This window comes from Stegostoma tigrinum, chromosome 20 (assembly GCF_030684315.1).
Source record: "Stegostoma tigrinum isolate sSteTig4 chromosome 20, sSteTig4.hap1, whole genome shotgun sequence".
In the NCBI taxonomy this organism is placed as follows: Eukaryota; Metazoa; Chordata; class Chondrichthyes; order Orectolobiformes; family Stegostomatidae; genus Stegostoma; species Stegostoma tigrinum.
The window spans coordinates 10,368,678-10,391,126 of NC_081373.1; the positions used below are offsets into that span (position 1 = coordinate 10,368,678).

Below are 22,449 nucleotides of genomic sequence, written 5' to 3' on the forward strand. Positions count from 1 at the left end.
CACCTGCACATCTGCCAATGTGGTATAATGTATCCATTGTACCCGGTGTGGCTTCCTCTACATTGGGGAAACCAAGTGGAGGCTTGGGGACCGCTTTGCGGAACACCGCCGCTCGGTTCGCAATAAACAACTGCACCTCCCAGTCGCAAACCATTTTAACTCCCCCTCCCGTTCTTCAGATGACATGGGCCTCCTGCAGTGCCACAAGGATGCCACCCGAAGGTTGCAGGAACAGCAACTCATATTCCGCTTGGGAACCCTGCAGCCCAATGGTATCAATGTGGATTTCACCAGCTTCAAAATCTCCCCTTCCCCCACCGCATCCCACAACCAGCCCAGTTCGTCCCCTCGTCCCACTGCATCACACAACCAGCCCAGCTCATCCCCTCCCCCCAATGCATCCCAAAACCAGCCCAGCCCTTCTCTGCCTCCCTAACCTGTTCCTCCTCTCACCCATCCCTTCCTCCCATCTCAAGCCGCACCTCCATTTCCTACCCACTAACCTCATCCCACCTCCTTGACCTGTCCATCTTCCCTGGACTGACCTAACCCCTCCCTACCTCCCCAGCTGTACCCTACTCTCCACCTATCTTCTTTTCTCTCCATCTTTGGTCTGCCTCCCCCTCTCTCCCTATTTATTCCAGAATCCTCTCCCCATCCCCCTCTCTGATGAAGGGTCTAGGCCCGAAACGTCAGCTTTTGTGCTCCTGAGATGCTGCTTGGCCTGCTGTGTTCATCCAGCTCCACACTTTGTTATCTTGGATTCTCCAGCATCTGCCGTTCCCATTATCTCTTAAAGAGCCTTCAAAGTTTACAGGATATTTTATCTTATGAGAGAATCTAGAACTAGGAAGTCACTGTTTAAAAGTGAGGGAGCTCCCATTTAAAACAGAACTCAAGCAAAAAGATTTTCTCTCAGAGTCTTTGAAACTGTCTTCTTGAAAATGTGGAGCAGAGTTCTTGAATATTTTTAATGCAGAGCTGGATAGATTCTTACATTAATGGGTGAAACGTTATCAGGGTAAGTGGGAGGTTATAATCATATCTGCCATAATCATAATGAATGGCAGAGCAGGTTCAAAAGGCTGAATGACTTGTCCTCACTTTGAGGAACTTCTTCTTTAACTCCTCTTTCTTCAAAAAAGGTGTGGTCACGGGCATCTACATGGGCCTCAGTTATGCTTCTCTTTCTGGGGCACGTGGAACATTTCTTGTTCTAATCCTACTCAGGACCATCCCCACAACTCTTTCTCTGGCACATCCATTACATCATCAGGGCCATATCCCCCTCTCATTCAGAATTGGAAACATTGATTTATTCTCCTTCTAATTTCTACCCAGTGCTCACCTTCACTTGGTCCATCTCAGACTCGTTCCTTCTCTTCCTTGACCTCTGCTTCCACCTCAGGTGATAGGCTGGCCACTGATATCCAGTTCAAACCCACTGATATGCCCAGTTACCTCGCATTTACATTCTCAAACCTTGCTTCCTGTAAAGATTACACTCCATTCTCCCAGCTGTCCTCAATTTCAGGGTGTTATGAAACTCAATTCCCTTCACTATTATTTTTGTTGTATACATAATAACACCTTTGCTTCTTTTTCCTAATCTATTTTAACATGTGTGAACACTATCCATGTGGACATTTTCTTCTTTTACTCCCTTTTTAAACTTGTACCAGGTCTTCATCTGCTTGGAGTTTGATTAGTTTATGAATTATTCCCCTCCTTTCCATACTAAACATTATTATAGCTTGCTCATTTCTTCTAGGATCAGCCCACCACATTAGTGTCTCTGGTAAATGTTTAAAACTTCTGTAATTTCATTCCCATTAACTAAATTTATATCATTTGTAGCCCTATATTGCTCCTTCTTTGTTTATGTGTAGAATGTCCAACTATTCCATATATTCTTTGGAATTTTATGTTGTAATTTCTTTTTATCATCTTAACTGTTCTGTTGATTCCTTACTTACTCCTTTTGGCATCCTCTCCTTTAATGTCTTTGCTTACTAGTTACCTTCATTTAGTTGCAAGATTGTTATTATTTCATTACCCATCCAGCATGTTTCATCGTTATTTAAGTGTCAAACATGTGTTTTAAACTTTATTGATCACATTTAAAATGTTTTCCACTGCTATTCTAATTATTCCAGTTTCTTCTCTCTATTCTTAAAATAATCCCTTTAAAATAATCTCTTTTGTCTAATTTACCACTCTGGTCCTTGTCTTAAATCTTGTTATAAAGCACACTATTTTTTGGATGCAGGTGCACTATCTGCTTCTAGAATTTTTTCCCCTTCATACCCAATTTCCAGCATTTATTTTTACCTGAGCATCAAGTCCCTTTTCCCAGTCAATGCTACCTTCCCTTTTGAATACACGAAGGACTGTGCTAGTATTTGGATTCCTTGGTTTCCAATTACCGCCTCTCTACCAACACTCTAGTCGACCTCACTCTCATTTGCACAGCTTTATCACTCACCCAGTTCACTCTCTTTGGGTGTCAGCATTTACACCAAAACATTTTTTAAATCATTTGGTAAATTTAGTCATTTAATTAGAGTACATCCCAAGAGTTTTGAACAGGATCAATCGTCTAAAGATGCCACCAACTCTATTAAAGATATTGGGCCATTGTGGACCAATCCAAGAAATCCAGAACTATTAAAGATAGGTGTTTATTTCTTGTTCTCTGCCCAGTTGCCCATTTTTTCTTCCCCCTATAAGCTTTCAGTAGACTGATCATCTTTTTAAAGATATTATCAAATGTTTTTTTGGAGTGCTATGATGCAAGATGATGGTAACACTGGACAGGTCTGAGCACATCAGTGGAGCCTGGCTCAACAGATATAAATCTAACTTTTTTTCATTTGGTTACTATGTGGTCATTAACAGTCTCATGTATGACTGACAATGTACTTAACAAAAGAACACAAGTTTATTATACAAAAGCAACAAAATAAACCTAACTATTTCATATATATAAATTTAGAAAGATCTTAATATAAACAGCAAAAACAATATTTTAACCTTTTTATCCCTAGCAATATCATTTAGAGACACTGAATTCCAGTAAAATATCACACCTATCATCAGTAAACAACAAGGAGCAATACAGAACAGGAACAGGCTCTTTGGACCTCCAAACTTGTGTTGTCACATTTTGCCCTTCCATACTAAACCTGTCTTTACTTAAAGGATCTGTATCCCGCTATTCCCTTCCTGTCCATGTAATTGTCCAGGTGCTTCCTGAATGCTATTGTGTCTGCTTCCACCACCTCCCCTTGTGGCGTTTTCCAAGCACTCATCACCCTTTGTGTGAAAAACTTGCCTTGTACATCTCTTTTAAACTCCCAACCCGCAACCAAATCTTTAATTTCTTATTTAACTTATTCTTGCCAATTCTCATAGTTTAACCCACCTTTCAGTTTTGACAGCTTAAAAACTTCTACACAAACTCTTGCAGCTTGCGAACTTTATAAACTAATCTCCCCTTCTCCTGATAGAAAACTGTTCTTCTGAACTGAGATAACTGATTTTTTTGAGCTGAACTCAAAGCATTAGTGCATTTTGGTCTGTTTTCATAGAAGTTTGATTTCATAAAAATTTCATCAATTGATACTACGAGGTAAATAAAAACCCAAAAGAGCTGCGGATGCTGTAAATCGGGAACAAAAACAAAGTTGCTGGAAAAGCTCAGCAGGTCTGGCAGCATCTGTGAAGGGGAAAACAGAGTTCGTGTTGTGAGTCCGGTGGCCCTTCCTGTGTTCTGAGGAAGGGTCACCAGACCTGAAACGTTAACTCTGTTTTCCCGTTCACAGATGCTGCCAGATCTGCTGAGCTTTTCCAGCAACTTTGTTTTTGACACCATGAGGTATCCTGGTAGGCACTTATGTCACACGCCTTCTCGGAAATGACGGCTTCAGTTCACTGTTCAAAATGACATTTCACCATTTTTAACAAAAAGTTACCTAAAAATCACACACCTACTTTACGTCTAGTCCACATGTTAATTATATATTGTACATCTTTATCACACGAGGTCAAGGCATTTAATATCAAAACACACCATTAGACCCACCACCAAGTCTGAACGTTTGGGCTCTCTTTAATTCATGGAATTATTGGTGTTTCCGACGGCTGACTCATTTTAACAAACTCTGATCTTTCCTTCTCCATCATGTAGATTCCCAAAGTACCATGCACACAGTTCTTGAAGTCATCCATTTAACCTGTCTTAAAGACTGGAATCAGTGATTACACAATCCCATGACCAATCAACTATAAAACAATTGCATCACAATATCCCGTGCCATGATTCTCATTTATTTGAACTCTTGGGCACATTCCATCTGGTAGTACTGGATGAACACAGCAGACCAGGCAGCATCAGAGGAGCAGGAAAGCTGACATTTTGGGTCTAGACCCTTCTTCTAGGTCCGAAACGTCAGCTTTCCTGCTCCTCTGATGCTGCTTGGCCTGCTGTGTTCATCCAGCTCTACACCTTATTATCTCAGAAGCTCCAGCATCTGCAGTTCCTACTATCCCTTCTATCTGGTTGTGTTTTATTTGCTTTTATATTTTAAAAACATTTTTATTACTAACCTCTACTGTCTCTGAATCAAAATGAATGTTCTACTCATCCTTGTATAAGGAAAAGAACATTACAGACATTTTGTACTCCAGAAATGCACATTCTTATGAAAGAGCTAGGACATGAGTTTGAGCAGCAGGACAGGAGTTAAGAGAAATTTTTTGTCCTTGCTAACTTGATGGAAAATTTCTGATGGTTTTGACATAAAGGTTATAAATTAGCTCAAGTGTATCCATATGCACACAGAATACAGTTGTGTCACTTTAGAAGCACGTGTACATCATGCACTGTATATCAGTAGGCAAATTAAAAACCTAATCTAATAAAATGCATGCTAGTAAATAACAAGCTTATTGTTTTTTTAAGAAAAAAACTTGATTTTTGTCATCTGTTATCACCATTGAAATTTGTAGGTAGAATTGTCTATTGTTACACAACTATGGATACTAAGATAGTAATGACACAGACACTCACAAGAGGTCTTTAATTTAATAAACCACAAAAACAATCAAGTGGTTTACTATCATTACATGAACTACAAGATGGCAAAGTTCACCTCGACACTCAAGGTCACTTAAGCAAAGCAATTGCTGACAACAATTGTCTCTTCCCACAGTTAGGGATGATAGGGTGGGATGTAACAGCTGGGAGACAGATGGATTCATATGTTACCACCTGTATTGAAGAATTAAGTCACAAGTAGTTCAATACACAAGGCAGCAATACAGCCCACTTTACGTACTCAGATTACCAGTAAGAAATGCAGCAGGGTGCACTACTGCAGTTACAACATGCCAACATCAGGGATATATAAACAACGAGACTTCACTTAAACATGAGGAGGTTAAAGGAGTGAGTGTTAGGGAATTTACCTTTCAAGCACTATGACCCAAACTTTACTTGGTTTCAATCCTTGAATGGCACTGGTATTGCTGATTTCTACTAGTCACTGATGTGAGACTGTAGCACATCTCACTGACTCTGGTAAGAAGGTTAGGCAAAAATAGATTCAATGGGCTGGAGTATCAGGAAACCCTGTATGTTTTTGGGTGGGTGACAGAAAAAAAAAAATTTACAATAGAAGGAACTGCTTCTCCTACTTCGCCTTCTGTTGTCTTGCTTTTGAATCGCTGGTTACTATTTACTTGGTCACCAACATCCAGTTACCAATGACTGGTGGAAGGATAAAAGAATCGGAGGGCCTGTACAATGTTCCAAAGTATGTGTAATGAACTTTCTAGCCAAAATTATTAGCCAGGTTTTTCTTTACTGCACAGCACACTGTGATATTTTATATTCTGAAATCAAGGTGGGCTACCCGCTGTCTTTCTCTTCCTACCTGATTTGGGTCTGCTCAAATAAGGATCAACTTCTCCATCCCATATTTGAGAAAAGATTTCAAACATCATCAACTGTATTTGCATAATGTCTTTATTGTTGTAGAAATGTTTCAAGTTGCTTTGCAGGCTTCTCATCAAATAAAACTAGACACTGAGCCACAGGAAGAGATAGAAAGAGCAGTGCAAAAATGCTTGGTCAAACAGGCTAGTTCCATGGAACATCTTAAAAGAAGTGAACAGTGCACAGTATGAGGAAAGGAATTCCACAGCTTAAAGCTCAGTCAAAGGCATAACCATTGATACAGGGGAAGCACATAGAGGTGGCAATGTCCTGGTGGTATTATTGCTGGACTGTCAATTCAGAAACAAATAACGTTCTAGGGGCTGGGGTTTGAATCCTGCCATGGCAGATGGTGGAATTTGATTTCAATAAATATCTGGAGTGAAGAGTCTAATGGTGACCGTGAATCAAGTGTCGATTGTTGGAAAAACTAATCTGGTTCACTAATGTCCTTTGGGGAAGGAAACTGCTATCCTTACCTGGTCTGGCCTACCTGTGACTCCAGGCCCACAGCAATGTGGTTCTCTTAACTGCCTCTGGGCAATTAGGCATAGGCAATAAATGCTGCCCAGCCAGTGATGCCCTCATCCTGTGAATGAAGAAAGGGGAAAAAAAAGCAAAAATCCATCGTTTTTTCTCTTTTCAAGTGCCGACTGAATGGCAGTATATTTCCGGTGCACCGAATGGCACCCAGTGGCTGGTCAAACTGGCTGTTCTTTGTAAGCAAGAGGAGATCGTGAAGATTGTTACTATTTGACCATATTGTACAGAATTTAATTTTGCACTCAAGTTTCATTCTTGGAACTCTGCTCTATTCCATTAATATTGGATGTCTACCTTGCAACAACATTATTTTGACTGAACACCTGTGCTTTTTAGCACAGGAAGATGAAGTAGAAAACAAAATCTGACATTTGGCAAAGGTTTCTCCCTGGTAAATATAATCTGTAATCTGGTTGTGCAGTTGTGATAGGCCTTATGCTAAATTATAACATCCCTATATATACTATGTATTGGAAGGCATGGAATATCTGTCATTGCATTCACAAGACAGTAACTCTCAGACAGCCATTGAATAGATCAAAGATTAACAATTTTAAAAATACCAACACCTATAACGGTAATAACTTCTGTGATCACTAGACAGAATAACGCACCAGCTCAAAAGAAGTATGGTTTGCAAGATTTAAGGTGATGAGATTAGGTGAAGACAGTTATTTCACATCCCAGATAAAGAAACCATCAGATTTATGTAAAACAGTCAACACGGCAACTGATCTAATAGACAACTAGATCAGGAAAAAAGTGTTCCAACTTACCTCTCGCTTCCTTCAGCTTTTTGCGTTCAGCTTCTCGTTCTGCTTTGGTTTGATTGCTTCTCACACCAAGTGCTCCAATGACCAACCTTCTAGCGAGCATGGCACTTGTCTGAGGGCGTTCCTTTGCAGGTAGGAGAAATTCTAAACAAACAAAAATGGTGGGAAATAAACAGTATATTTATTGTTTTAAAGAAAATAGCCATATGTCACGCTGAGCATGAAATCAGCCAAATGGATACTTCACTGACTAGCAACCAAAGCAGCATATTGATGGGGAATAAATAATGACTTCAGAGGTAACTGTGCATTTGAATCCACACACATTTCAATTACGACCACATTAAAACAATTATATTCTTTTTCATTTACATTGTTTTAAAACACCACTTCATAAAAGCTGCAAGAGAATTTCTTTGGAAAATGCAATCTTAATCTCTTTTTAGCAAAGCAATATTTTATCGCTTGGAGGTCACTAAATCTGTCATGTTAATACGCTAGATTGTATTTGAAGAAGCATGAGTATTATCTTTGAACATTTATTTCTGCTGTCATTTCTTTTTAAAATTATAGTTTAGCTCACTCGATGTATTCTACCATATAATCTGTGAAAGTTTGTCTCTGACTTTTTTTTTAGGGTTTCGGAGAAAGGTGGAACATGTACAGGCACATTCAAATTTATTTTCACCCTTCCTTCGATAAACACATCTGCCAGACATTGTTCACATAACTCAATAAAAGTTGCCAAAAGCGGAACCACCTTTGATCGCCAAATCCTAGCAGCACTGCAGCATTTATTTTTTCAAAAACCAGCCACAAATAATACACACTGGAACACCCATCTGCAAATTCACATACTCAAATAAAACTCTACTGGATCAGACTGTAGCATGCACAACAATGAGTGGGATGTTGTGAATGATTTAAAATTTAATGTCATATTCACGCAGCAGTTCTAATGAGGCATTATCATCAATTGCTAATTGTTATTTTCTGCTGTAATCTGCAATACTGCAGGATTCATATCCTCCTCCACAAATGTTCACTCTGGCTGCTTTGTGCATTTATTATCTAGAGGATGCAATGCAGCACCTCAAAGATTTGAGAGTGAATGCCAGCCTTGTAACGTCAAACAATGAAGAATTGCAAGACAGCGATATCCCAGGAACACCATCAATTCCAACTCTCACACTACCCTGGAGTGGGCATATATTGGAATTCTCTCATCTTTGCTGGACTTTCCTACTGAAACAAACTGTGGGCGCCAAGGACCTAAACAGTCCAGGGCAGCTCACCATCACCTCCTCGGGTCAACTGAGGTTGGTAATTAGCAAAGATATGTCAATGCTACCCACACCACAAGAACATATAGGAAAAATAAAATTGCAACATAAATTTCCATTCGGGTAGAATATGAATGCTGCACTTAAGGTATGGGTTGATCATGGCATCTAGCATTTTAGCTAAAGAATTCAACTTCTATGAATGTCTCACACAAATTGTGAGCAGTTGACGTGGAAGCAAGGGAATTGTGGAGAAATAATGAACTCCTGATGCCTAGCAATATGTAAGCTACCTGCCTTTCAGGGTCAGCTGTTGCCTCGCGGTTAGAGCACACTGGAGAATCCTATGTACCTCTCAATGACAGGATTATTATAGTAAGACCCATCTAATAGAACAATAAAACTACAATTTCAATTGCGGCTCAAAAAGTAGTTATCTTGATTAGGAATCTATTCAGCATAGCCGTTAAACACCAGTTTCTCTTAAACCAAAAGAAAATCACAAATGCTGCAAATCTAAAATAAAGCATCATGCAAGAAATGTGCAACTGATTTATTTACACTCATTTAAAAAATGAGATTGTATTATAAATGTTGACCTATTCTTCAAGTGATCCTGTTCTGCTTGGATTCAAGGGAGGGGCAAGAGTGAACTGCAAATGTAGACAGCCACTGAGGCTTGGGCTCCACAAAACATTCCTTATGTCTGGATACAGGAATAACCTGATTGAAAGATAAACAAGATATTTTCTATATTATTGTATTCCGCACTACTGACAGATCAAAGTTTACACACCGCATCTCATGATATATTAGCCATGTCTGATTCAGAAGATAGGAGGTCACAACCCGCTTTTGAGATTTTGACAAAACTCTAGGTGGATACACTAGACCACTGCTGAGGGAGTGCAGTCCTGTTGGAGGCACAGCGCATCAAATGAGACAATCAACAGACATCTTTTGCTCTCCCAGGTAGATGAAAAACTCAATGGCACTATTTTGAAGAAAAAAATGGGAGTTTTGGTTTTCCTGGCTCATGTTTAATACTCAACCAACATCACGAAGCAACAGATAGGCTGGGTCATCGTCAGGCGACTGTGGAATCTTGCTATGGGCAAACTGGTTGCCCCATTTCTTGACAGTACAGGGGACTTTATTACAAAAGCATTTTATTGACTGCAAAATGCTTTGGGACATATCAATGTCATAACACAAGAAATATAACTTTCTTTTTTATTGAATACATTTCAACATGGAAATTTGGGGAAGAGAAGCAATAGAAATTTTAACAACTGTCAGTGAATGTTTCATATTGACTTGCAATAACAGCTTTACCACTGACTACACCTGAACACAAGACAGGTAGCACAGCTTTAGCTCTAATTTCTTCCTTTTTCAGGATTCACGTGGATCAACCTGCAAATGACACTTCACTGTATCCCAGTATGTGACAACAATAAATAAATCAAATGAGCAGTGTGTTTTGTAATGGATTCTACCTATCTATGTGACAACAGCCTCTTGAAAGTGACAGGAATGTCATCACCAGGGAGATAATCTACCAAAAGACACTATTTCTGAATGCAGTTTTTTTTAGCCCAGTTGCAACTCATCACTAGGTGTCACTGCTCAGACTGTACACAGTTTATTTTAGTTCTACCCCAAATCACTTGGTGTCACTGTGTATTGGAACATTTGCCTCCACAAAGTAAAGCAAATGCTTGTAATTGAAAACAGAAGTTCCAGCAGTCTCCCCACTAGCTTCCAGAAAGGACATTCTGCTGAAAGAATTTGAATAGTTAGGAACTAAACTACAAAGCAAATCCTCGAAGGTAATAATCTTGGGATTACTACCTGAGCAATTTACAAACCAACATAGGTAAATAAATCAAGGAGTTAAATTTGTGACTAAAAAACTGGTGTGGGAGGAAGGGGCTTCAGTTTCCCCCAGTTTTCCTGACCGACTTGCAGTTCTTAGCTAATGTCACAGAATGGCAGATGTGTTGGTCATCACCACATGACTTGTGGGACCTTGCTATTGGCAAACTGGCTGCCCCACTGACTGGCAGTACGACAGTGACTTTATTACAAAAGCATTTTATTGACTGCAAAACACTGAGACATCCCAAGGTCATAAGGCAAGAAATACAACCTCTCTCTTTATGGAACATATGGGGGCACTGGCACCAGTTCTGGAGTGGAAGGAAGCTGCTCTGATGGGACAGTTTCACTTGTACCATGCTGGAACAGTGTCTTGGAAAATCAAATAATTCTGGCTGTAAACAGGACTTTGAACTGAAATGGGGTTGGCAGGAGAGCTGGGGAGAGGGGATATACAGGCTTACAAAGCAAAAGGATGTGGCAGCATTGCAGGGTAGATTTTTAGGGAATGATACCCAGAATGGAATAGGGAAGTACAGATACTCGAACATTAAAGAAAAAGCAAATAAGATCAAGAGTGTAAATATGGTAAAAAGACAAAAGTAATAGTTCTTTACTTAAATGCATGTAGTATTCAGAAACAAATAAATGAAAGGAGGTTAAAGGGTATGATCGCATAACCATCACGGAGATACGATTACAAAAAGATCAGAGTTACAAACAAGATATTCAGAGGTATGTGAATTTTCAAATGGATAGGCAAGGGAGAGGTGGCGGGGGAACTTTGGTATCAGCTTTGTTGTTCTTATCCGAATTCATTCTGTTAACATGTCATTCATATACTCGCTGACCTATACTGGCTTTCAATCCAGGAACACCTCAATTTTAAAACTATTTTCCTGTTTGCAAATTCCCCCATGGCATCCTGCTTCTGTCCGTAATCTGTCCCTATAACTAAGATCTCTGCACTCCTCAAGTCTAGCATCTGGCATTTTGCATCTTCAAGTATGACCACTCCTTGATTTCGCAACTGTGCTTTCTGCTGCCTTGGCCCTCAGTTGTACATTTCCATTCCTAAACATCTTGCTTTTCCACTCCTTTAAGGGGGCTTGGAGAACTTTCTCCTTTGCCTGAGTGTCTTCTATGTGACTTGGCCTCAAAATTTGTTTGATAATACCTCTGTGAAGCACCTGGCACTCTCCTAATATTCATGGTGCTATATACATTTAAGTTCAAACAACAGATTATGACAAAAGGTCGTTGATCTGAGGTGTTATCCCAACCTCCCTCTTTCTACAGTTGCTGACTGACATGGAATGCTTCCAGTATTTGAGAATTTTATTTTGTTCTCCATGCACAGTGAATGAACAACTATTTGTTAAAACACAGGCTTATTTCAGAAGATGACAACCCTTTCCGATTCAAACATTGTTATTGTAAAAGTTTTCAAGTGCCAGAAAGATAGATTAAAAAACGGAGAGAGAGAAGACCAGATATAATAGAGCCTAGTTATTTCAAATTTTGAAAAAATATTAGAGGCCCTCAGAGGAATGAAGAACAGGCGAAGTAAGGAATTCCATAGATTTAAGTACATGGGAATGAACGTGTTAAAGCATGGAACCTTTATGATGGGTCTTGAAATCAATAGAAAAGCAAGGCAGAGTGGAAGAAACTTTAAGCAGCTAATTTGTAGCATACATGAGGCTTTGAAGGAGCATAGTAGGAATATTTCAAAAGTCAACTGGCATTATCAGCATGAATAAAATATGAGAAGACAACACAGCCAGCACGTAACACACAGAGAAAGGGTGAAGAAGTTGGAGAAGAGATTCCAATCATCAAGCAGTAGGAATTGGAACCAGAGTGAGATTCTAACCCTTGTTCCTAAGCTTATGGCACTGGGGCCAATTTAACCTCAACTGAAAACCACTTGCTCTTGCTCATGTTCCTTTTCAGTTTAGTTGTCAGGAAAGGGATATTATGGCATCCAAATGCAAACATGCAACACAGCTTATTTAAAGCCTGGAAAGAAAAAAGTTCTCTGTTGAAGTCTGGGTATGGCAGAGACACAAGGGGAGCTAGAAGGAATCAGCCTTTGGGTGATCACACATTTGGGATCTTGAACGGGTCCAAATTAGTGCACATGCTGAAGAATAATTTCATGTCTGATAATTATTTAACTTGACTTATAACCACAGTCTGAAAAGTATGAGCAACTCCCACTGCAGGGAGTGCTCAGGCCCATGCCAAGAGATTACAAGCTTCGCTTTATACTCTGTTTTTGACAAATGTGGGTCAGATTATTAAATTGTATCTTTAATCAGCAAAGTGTGAAGGGCTTAAGTGACCGCAATTACAATTCTATTCTCACCTGCACAGTTTCTAGCCTTGACCTTCGACGATCTAGACGCTTGTGATAAAGGTCGAGTCTTCAGCATTGGATGCTTGGTACTCATCGCATCACGTGCTACAGAGATGTGAGAAAACAGCCACGATTAATTGTGTCTCAAGTAGCAGCAGTAAATACAGCTAAGCAAAGCATTTCTATCCTAATTAACTGTATTGAGCACCTAGAGATGAGTAGATTCTGAAGGTCAACAAACACATGGAGGAAAATATCAACAAAGTGTCACATTCTATTTAATGTCTCATGGGATTGAGCTAACGTCTTGAATCTGGAACAAAATGCAACCAAATTAACAGAAAAGTCTCTTCATCCTAGCTGTTTAAAAACAACTTCAGCACAAAAACAAAAGCATTATTTAAAAAGAGTTGAGGGAAAAATAACAACAAAAAGTAAAATGACTGGTTGGTTGCCTGGTTGGATGTGGAGGAGGCTGCAAAGGTTAAAGAGAGATACAGCGTGGCATGTGGAACATTGCTTAAAGCTAGAAAGTCTGAAACATCTATGAACTTAAACAAGTCATAGATCAGGCCCAAATAATTTTTTTAAAATGAATGACTAGTGAGAGGGAAACAAACTTTAGGCCTATCAACATTTCCCCAGAAAAGCCAATAAACCTAGTTTATATTTAAGCAAAAGCAGGTTTATGATGATCTTAATATAATCTTATGATGATCTTAATGCTGTTATTGTGCAATGAATATTGGATCTACCACTGTTTCCAATATCTTAGAACATGCAAGGATGTGTAAACCAAGGGAAATTATTCCATGTCATTTTAGTTGAGTTATTTTGTTGTCAAAATGAAATTTTGCTCCATAAGGCCACTTAGTTGAGTACTACATACTGGGAAAACACAGAAATTAAAAATTATCAAATTCTGGCTCCAGTACTGTGTTTCAAGTGATTCTATTATATATGAAAGTGTTTGACAGGTAACTATATACACATGTATGCTGTGCCATGCAATCTTGCATGAAGTGTAGAACAGATATATTCAATGATCAACCTAATCAACCAAGAATCTAACCACTGCCTCTTGACTTTCAAGAGGATTCAGCAGTGGTAAAACAACAGCCTAGGGTTTACCACTGACCAAAAATCCACCTGGACCAGCTACATAAATGCTACATACAAAGGCTTTAAATCAGAGGCTAAGGACTCTGCAGTCCCTCACCTCCATTTCCCCACCATCTCTAAGGCACAAGCCAGATGCGTGTTGGACACCATCCGGGGTAAAGCAGCCTGCTTGGCTGTCACTGCATCCCTCACCTTCAACATTCACTCCATCCACTACCAATGCACAGTAGCAACAGTGATGTGACTGCACTGTAGTGACTCACCCAGATTCCTTTAACAGCACCTTGCAAATCTGTGACTTCTAGAAGGTCAAGGACAACGGGTTACATGGGAACAGCATGTGCAGGTTCTCCTCCAATTCCCATACTATCCTGATTTGGAGGTACATTGCCATTCCTTCACTATCACCAGGTCAAAATGCTGGTATTCCCTTTCTCACTGCACTGTGATGCCCCTACACTCCAAGGATGGCAGCTTTATCACCACCTTCTCCAGGGTAATTAAGGATGGGCAGTACTGCTGACCTAACCAATGATGGCCACATCCATGAATGTAAACAAAAAACATTCAAAGGCCTGTATGTTAGGATAAAACCTTTCCATGAAAAGGGAAGTTACTGTAAAAATTGATAACTTATTGTTTGAACCGTCATGTTTAAATTAAGAGGGTCAAGATGAAATCAGAGAAACTACCTGGGAGGAGTCACTGGATCAAGCAATATGAAAAAAACTAACATTAGCACAAATGGCTATTAAGCCCACAGCGCTAATATCAATTCAGCTGCTGATATCAATTCATATCCTCCAGCTTAGTAACTCCCCCCAGATGATTCTCCAATGTCAGCTGTACACATGGCTTTAAACAACTGAAACCAGAGGCTTTAATTTCCACACGATGACAATCCCTTCAAAGCGAGGAAAAATTGTACCCCAAACATAAAAAGAAATATTCTCCAACATTTATAAGTAAAACATGTACACACCCAGTATGTACCAGTAACAGAACAGTATTCGTTACCCAGAAGCTATGACTTGAACTTTTGGGAAGGAACCACAGTTTAACAGAGAAAGCTGCTGTATTATTGTAAATAAAAACTGTTCCATCAGTGGCATACTGGGGAAGGAATCTGCCACTGTCTTGCTCGAGTCTGGCCCACATGTGAATTCAGTCCCAAAATCCAAAATTCAGGTTAAATAGTCTTGCATACCATCTCAATCTAAAAGGAAACCCATCCTTCCTGTTTGATACAATCTTCGCAAGGCAACCAATATTGTTATTTTTTGTATCCCATGAAAACATGACCAAAATATGGTTCATATGATCCCTACTTAACAACATTGACCATACTTCAAAAAGTTCTTCATCAGATGCAAAGCTGCTAGATATGTCCAGTGGTTGTGAAATTCGTCATATAATTATGAGCACTTCCTTTTTTCTCAAACTTACTTTTACCTTGGCATTAAATGATCCTATCTTATGAAATTCACTTATCCCCTTATTCTTTATTACTACTTCTGCACCGCCCCCATCCCTCCAACCACCAGTCACTAATAGTATTTTAAATGAGATGAGTTTCAACCTTCAGTAGAAGTCACGGCATTTTCTTTGAGAGATGTTGATCACCTATACTCCTGAGCCTTCTAGAATGCAGGTGCTGATAACAATCAAACATTGCTGGCTGGGAGACAAATCCATTTGCTGAGTGTGCGAAGGCATTTCATTATCCATATTTAATTCAGTCCTAAAAATGATTTACTATTGAAAAGTGCATCATGCACAGCAGTGCCAGATAGGATGTTCTAACAAATCATTTCGCAGCACAGATCTGCTTCCACAATTCTTTGTAATTAGTTCCTGATGTCCAATTATAAAAAGAGACAAATATTCCAACAGCTCCACCTGTCACTGATCCCCCAAACTCTCCTACCCTGGAGGAATATCAAAGGAACTAAAAGGGGACTTCATTCACTAAGAACTTATTTCAGAACATGCTAAGTTGAAAGTCAGACAAAGATCAACTGGCCCTCCAAGTCTATAGTGTTTCTCAGGAGTTTTCTAATCTTCTGCAGTGACCTCTGTGGAGATCCCAAGAATGATTTGTTTTCCTGGGATCTCTAATAATTTTCCACTGAAGATATAGATTGAGATTGGGAGAACCCTCACTGTTAATGGCGAACCCTCACTGTTAATGGCATATTACTTGGATGTATGGGAAAGAGGAACATTAACTGAGACACTCACAAGTACATATGTGAAAATACAGAAAATGTAGTTTGGTTGCATTAGTATGCAACTAAACTACATTTATATATTGGATGCTTATCATGTTTACTTGTAAATAAAACTGAACTGAGTAAAGATTGGTTCCAGTGCCATCCTTCATCAACTGGCTAACTAGTCATTATCACACTCAAATAAATTGTACATCAAATTGAGCTGTAACACTAAAACTGGCCACAGTGCACTTGTCATAAGCAGGGAAGAAAATAACAGATTTTCATTCTAGATCACGATGGTAAATGCATCTGCTAGGTTGGGAATGGGTTGCACTCAGCTGTGACACCTTCATGTAAAAATAAGCTGCAAATTGCATTTATTCACAAAGACAGAATGCCTATTTCTGGCACAAAATACTGGCCAACACTTGTGGGACATAAAGCCAACTGGAGCTTCAGAAACATCCACATAATTGTTGGTTGTTCCTTAATTTGAGGATGGCACCTAGTCAGCTCTTCGGTTTTCCTGCAACGGAACATGTTGAGTCAGACCTGAAGTCTGGGCGTATGGGGCAGGGCACTCTGTGATGTAACATAATCCGGCATGCTGTTTGTGCTTCCTTTCTGTCACTGCTCGCCTTCTCAATGAGGTATTTATACTCAAAGTGCAATGCAACTTGATGGGGAAGTTGTCACCATTTCGAATGACTAGATAGAGCTTGCCATCAATCACTAATGTCAATGCCGCCAGCCTTCAAGGAGAGCTTCAGTGTCTTCACAGCATTTTCTTTGCTCTCCTCCAGAATGCTGGCCACTCAGGTGTTGAGGCAACTATTTTCCGGCCATCTGAATTACATCGGCTCTTCCACTACAGTTCCGTAGAAGAGGAGGAGGAATCTCAACCACTAAATGCAGCTTGAATATCCATTTCGCAGGGGTGCTATGTAAAACATTTACAGTAATTGAAGGCACTGACTATCACTTCAGAAATGAAACACTGGACAACTTCCTGGGGCGCATAAGCATGCGGTCCATATTTTTGGTTCAAGTACACAGGAAGAGCTCAAAGAAACCAAATGAAATGGGAGTCAATATCAAATGGTGGTTATTGAAAACCCAGGTTCTAGATATCTTTGGAAGTGCAAGCAGTGAAATAACTGCTCACACTTGTAAGTAAATACCTGCTTAATACATCAGTTTGATGTATTATTGCATGGATATAGTCATTTATTCCTAATAGGTCAGTGGGTTCCTGCTATGTATGTGATGCTAAGTTTATGCAGAGGATACAGAAAAAGACTCAGAAGGATGAAAGGAGAGAAACATGGTCTAATTTCAAAATAGTAAAGGAGACAAAGAGGCAATCTAATGGAGTTGCTATAAATTCATTTCATGAGACTTTTATGGACAAATCAAAAAGTACTTGCATCATATCAGCCTAGCCTGAAAGTGAAAACTTTCCCTTGAGTAAAATGTCTATCATAGGCTCCCATGACTTCTCTCAATTTCCTTTTATTGTTTATTCCAGTGGAACAGTCTATACATGATAAACTCTGCAATCACTTAATAATAAACAGCATCTGTCATCAGCAGTGACCATTGTAAAAATTTTGAACTGAGTATTATTAAAGTCAAATATTGCTCAGGCCGCAGCACCTTCTGAGTCAGAAAGTTAATAGTTTCAAGTTCCACTCCAGACAGCTGAAAAGACATGTCAGAGCTAATGCTTTACAAAATAAGTGTTAAGCCATCTGACTTCTCAGATAGGCATTAAGGTTCTCTTGTCACAACTTCAAAGATGAGTTGTCTCACTGGTGTCCTAACCAAATCACCCAACAACCAAGAGGTTATCTGGTCATTACCATGCTATTTGTGGAACTTCAGTCTGGGAACATGGTCAGCATGGACTAATGGGCAGAAGGTTTTGTTTCCATCCTACATAACTCTATGGCTCTAATTCAGAATGAATTACTATGCTCAACTGTGGGAAAATCCAGCACACAGTCATCCCTGGAACTATTAATGACTATTCAACCTCTTTAGGTTAAGAGAGAACGTTAGTTGGGACATTGGGTGAAAGATGTGTTGCGTGTCCAACAGTAACATAGGTTTTTTGACATTTGACAGGAATAGTCATCATATTTCAGATTATCGTAACTATATGTTAATATCACTTTTAAGGCCATTGGTAGTCACTTTAAAATCATTGTCTGCAGGATAGGCTGCCTTGTTAGAGAATGCCAGCATTAGCAAGCTTTATTTGTGGGCTTTCAAATATATTTTATATATTTTCAAAACTCATGAAGAATGGATGCCTCTAAAGTTGGAACCAGCTACTTGGTCTGTAATGCAAATGATTTGTTTTAAACTTACAGAAAATAAACAGGTTTGCAGTTTGGTAAAAATGGAATTTGTGATGAGGAGTTCTCAAACTAAGAAAACCAGGAATTATACTGGCTCCTTCAGATATTAGGTAAGGTATGAAATTGATTTTGATTGATCAGAGAATAATTCTAAAATAGACTTCATTCAGGCAAGATGTATGCCACGTGTTTTACCCATTGGGAGGAATTTTATTTGTTTATTGAATGAGAAATACTGAAGCCAAGTGACAGCTATTCCCGTAGGGAATGCTGCTTGGTAATGTGCAGTACAGTTTGTTTCCACAACTGCACAGAGTTTGTGCAGAGGTCCCATCAGTGAAGATTGGCTGTGCAGGAGCCCTGACTTGGCCTGAACCTGTCTAGCAAGGACTGCTCTCACCAAAGCAGTTCAAAGGTAATTCAAAATAATGCAATAAACTGGGTTGTCTGAAGATACAATTTGAGTTCACACATTTCCAGTTCCTTGAAAGGACATCTCTGGTAGATCTTGTTCAGGAAGGTTGCTCCATGAGGCACTGAAATGGAAGGCACACAGTAGACAGATTGAACAGGTTATCATGGAGTGGGTAACTGAGGTGCAGGGTGGATGGCTTCAACTGATGTGAGATTTAATCATATGGTAGATGTTTGAGGGTATTGTTTATGAGGGCAGGAAGCCAAAAGCAGAGATATTAAGTAGATATTCTGTAGCCTGCACTCAAGATTTTTCTGTTCCAGCATTTGCAAGCTTCAAAGGAGGTAAATACAGTCCCATAAAAATCATATTGTGAACACTGAGTCAGATTCAGGTTTACTAAGAGTTTTAGCAAAGGGAATTTTTTATCACATCATGAACAAGACTTGAAAATTAAATTTGTTATCTTGATGCTTTCCTCTATTTTTTACGTTAAACAGACCTACTTTATTTTAGCGAATTCAAGAGGGCTCATGGCTTCTCCAGTAAGCATATTACAGCAATAGGAATATTCTGCTTGATACTGTTTGATGGTAGAGGATGGCACTGTATGCTGGAACGGGTCAGTCTAAGTCTAACAGAGTTAAGTTTATTGGGGTCTATATATAATACAGCCATTTAGCCCAAAAGGTCTGTACAAATGTGCTCAAAATCAGCCTTGCCATACCCTACTTCAACTCTTCCATTACCATATCCTTCCAATTCTTTCTCCCTCAAATGTTGTCTAACTTTGCTTAAACCTTTCTTACTGGTTTCAGCTACTCCTTTCAGTTGCAGAACTCATGACTCTTTGGGTAAAGAAATTTTCCCAGAATTTCTTTTTCCACACCAATTTGTGAAAAGGTGATATTTAAGCACTCTAGAGTTAGTAACAATGCTTGCACTTTCCTGAAAGTCTATGTAAATCTTATTAAAATTATTCAGAATTTTAAAGATCTCAACTAAGGCATAACTTGAGCAAGGTCTTTGACAAGGTCCCACATAGGAAACTGATAAAGGCAGTAAAGGTTCATGGGATCCAGGATAACTTGGCATGTTGGAGCTGTACAGAACCTTGGTTAGGTCACAGCCGGAGTAGTGTGCACAGTTCTGGTCACTACACTGTAGGAAAGGTGTGACTGCACTGGAGAGAACGCAAAGGAGATTCACCAGGGTATTAATCAAAAGAGCTGCAGATGCTGTAAATCAGGAAGAAAAACAGAGATTGCTGGAAAAGCTCAGAAGGTCTGGCAGCATCTGTTAAGAAAGGTGATCCTTCTTCAGAACTGATGTTAGCTGGGAAAATGTTGGTTCATATGCAGAAGATAGGGAGGGGGAGGGGTGAGGGAGTAAAACAATAGGTGACAACAGATCCCAAAGAGAGAGAAGAGCAGTTAGATAGACAAAGGAGTTGATAATGATTTGGCTAGGAGGGTGAATCGCTGTTAACGGGGACTGTTAGTGCCTAACATGGGTAAGTGTTACTATCTCAATGGAGTCAAGTCAGGTAAAGGGGAAGCACAACGAGATCTAGGTGTTCTTGTACATCAGTCAATGAAAGCAGGCAGTGAAGAAAGCTAATAGCATGCTGGCCTTCATAACAAGAGGAATTGAGTATAGGAGAAAAGAGGTCCTTCTGCAGCTGTACAGGGCCCTGGTGAGACCAAATCTGGAGTATTGTGTGCAGTTTTGGTCTCCAAATTTGAGGAAGGACATTCTTGTTATTGAGGGAGTGCAGAGTAGGTTCACAAGGTCAATTCTCGGAATGGCAGGACTATCATATGTTGAAAGGTTGGAGCGACTGGGCTTGTATACGCTTGAGTTTAGAAGGATGAGAGGGGATCTGATTGAGGCGTATAAGATTAAGGGATTGGACAATCTGGAGGCAGGAAGCATGTTTCCGCTGATGGGTGAGTCCAGAACCAGAGGACACAGTTTAAAAATAAGGGGTAGGGCATTAAGAACAGAGTTGAGGAAAAACTTATTCACCCAGAGAGTGGTGGATATGTGGAATGCTCTGCCCCAGAGGCAGTGGAGGCCAACCCTCTGGATACTTTGAAGAAAGAGACAGATAGAGCTCCTATGGAATCAAGGGTTATGGGGATAAGGCAGGAACAGGATACTGATTATGGATGATCAGCCATGATCATAATGAACGGAGGTGCTGGCTTGAAGGGCCGAATTGCCTACTCCAGCACCTATTGTCTATTGTGTAACAGCAGGCTATGTCATACCCAGACTTGGTGTGTGGGATGCTAAACAAAAACCAAAAGAACTTCAGATGCTGTAAACCAGGAACAAAAATAGAAGTTGCTGAAAAAGCCCAGCATGTCTGGCAGCACCTGTGAAGAGAAAAATCAGAATTAATGTTTCGGGTCTGGTGACCCTTCCTCAGCTTTCTCTTCACAGATGCTGCCAGACCTACTGAGCTTTTCCAGCAACTTCTGTTTTTGTTTTTGTTTCACCAAGATATTGCCCGGGGAAGAAGCATTTCAGCTATTGAGAGAGGCTGGCTAAGCTTGGGTTGGTTTCTTTAGAGCAGAGAAAGTTCAGAGCTAACTGATACAAGGGTATAACATAAGAGGGGCATGGACAAGGTGAACAGAATGCAGAATGAACAGAAAACAAGGGGGAGGGAATTTTGATGAAAACAGTCTTCATGCAGAGGGCTGAGGGTCTGGAATGGACTGCCGCACAACCTTTAAAAAGTATTTGGATGAGCACTTCAAGTGTCATTGCATTCAAGGCTAGAAGATAAGTGCAGGGAAGTGAGACTAGTGGCAACAGAATATTTTTGGCAGTACAGACTCAATATGTGGAACAGCTACTTCTGTACTGTACGATTCTTTGATTCCCTCGGCATTCCTTTACTTGAGGGGAAACAGCCAGCTCGTTTTGTCTTTTTGTAGAGTTATAGATGGCTTAGAATCCAGCCATGTCAGCAAATCTTTCTCCGACTGATCTGCTGTGCATTACCAGTATTTTTGGTTGTCTGTAGTTAAGATTTTTATTTTTGCCTAGGTCTTACTGTTGCAGGGAGAAAGCAGGTTTTAGAAACATAACAGCCATGATTGAATGGTGGCTCAATGGGCCGAACGGCCTAATTCTACTGCTGTATTTCATGGTCTTATAACGCAGATGATTTCAGACAATAAAGGGCTCAGTGCATCTCCACTTACTATTCAGGCCACCCGGTGAGGAAGGAATGAAGGTATGCCTGTGACAAAATCTACAGTATTGTCACAATTTATGTCCATCCAACTGAAATATAGTTTTGCAGATCCCTGACAGCCATCTGTTACCTTACATTCATAATCATAATATTGTATATTGGAGCAATGCTTCTCTGCAGGAGGACTGAAGTCAGTGTGCCTTAGTGCTCATTTGGTTCTAAAGCCTGACTTTGCAGATTGTATACAAGCCAAGTTTCCTCCTTCTATACACTGACTTAATG

At 39.8% G+C, this 22,449-nt stretch overlaps 1 protein-coding gene across 2 annotated transcripts in view; it reads right to left on the minus strand.

Moving 5' to 3' along the window:
• r3hcc1l (R3H domain and coiled-coil containing 1-like) overlaps positions 1 to 22,449 on the minus strand; it is a 154,268-nt gene that overhangs the window by 18,850 nt on the left and 112,969 nt on the right. The window contains exons 5-6 of one of the 2 annotated variants that reach the window (XM_048551452.2): positions 12,850 to 12,945; positions 7,318 to 7,458 (exon numbers count right to left, since the gene is read on the minus strand). In XM_048551452.2, coding sequence (XP_048407409.1) covers positions 7,318 to 7,458; positions 12,850 to 12,945 — 237 coding nt within the window. Of the gene's footprint in view, positions 1 to 7,317; positions 7,459 to 9,211; positions 9,321 to 12,849; positions 12,946 to 22,449 lie in introns of those variants that run through there. The other variant, XM_059652998.1, reaches the window with a different exon arrangement.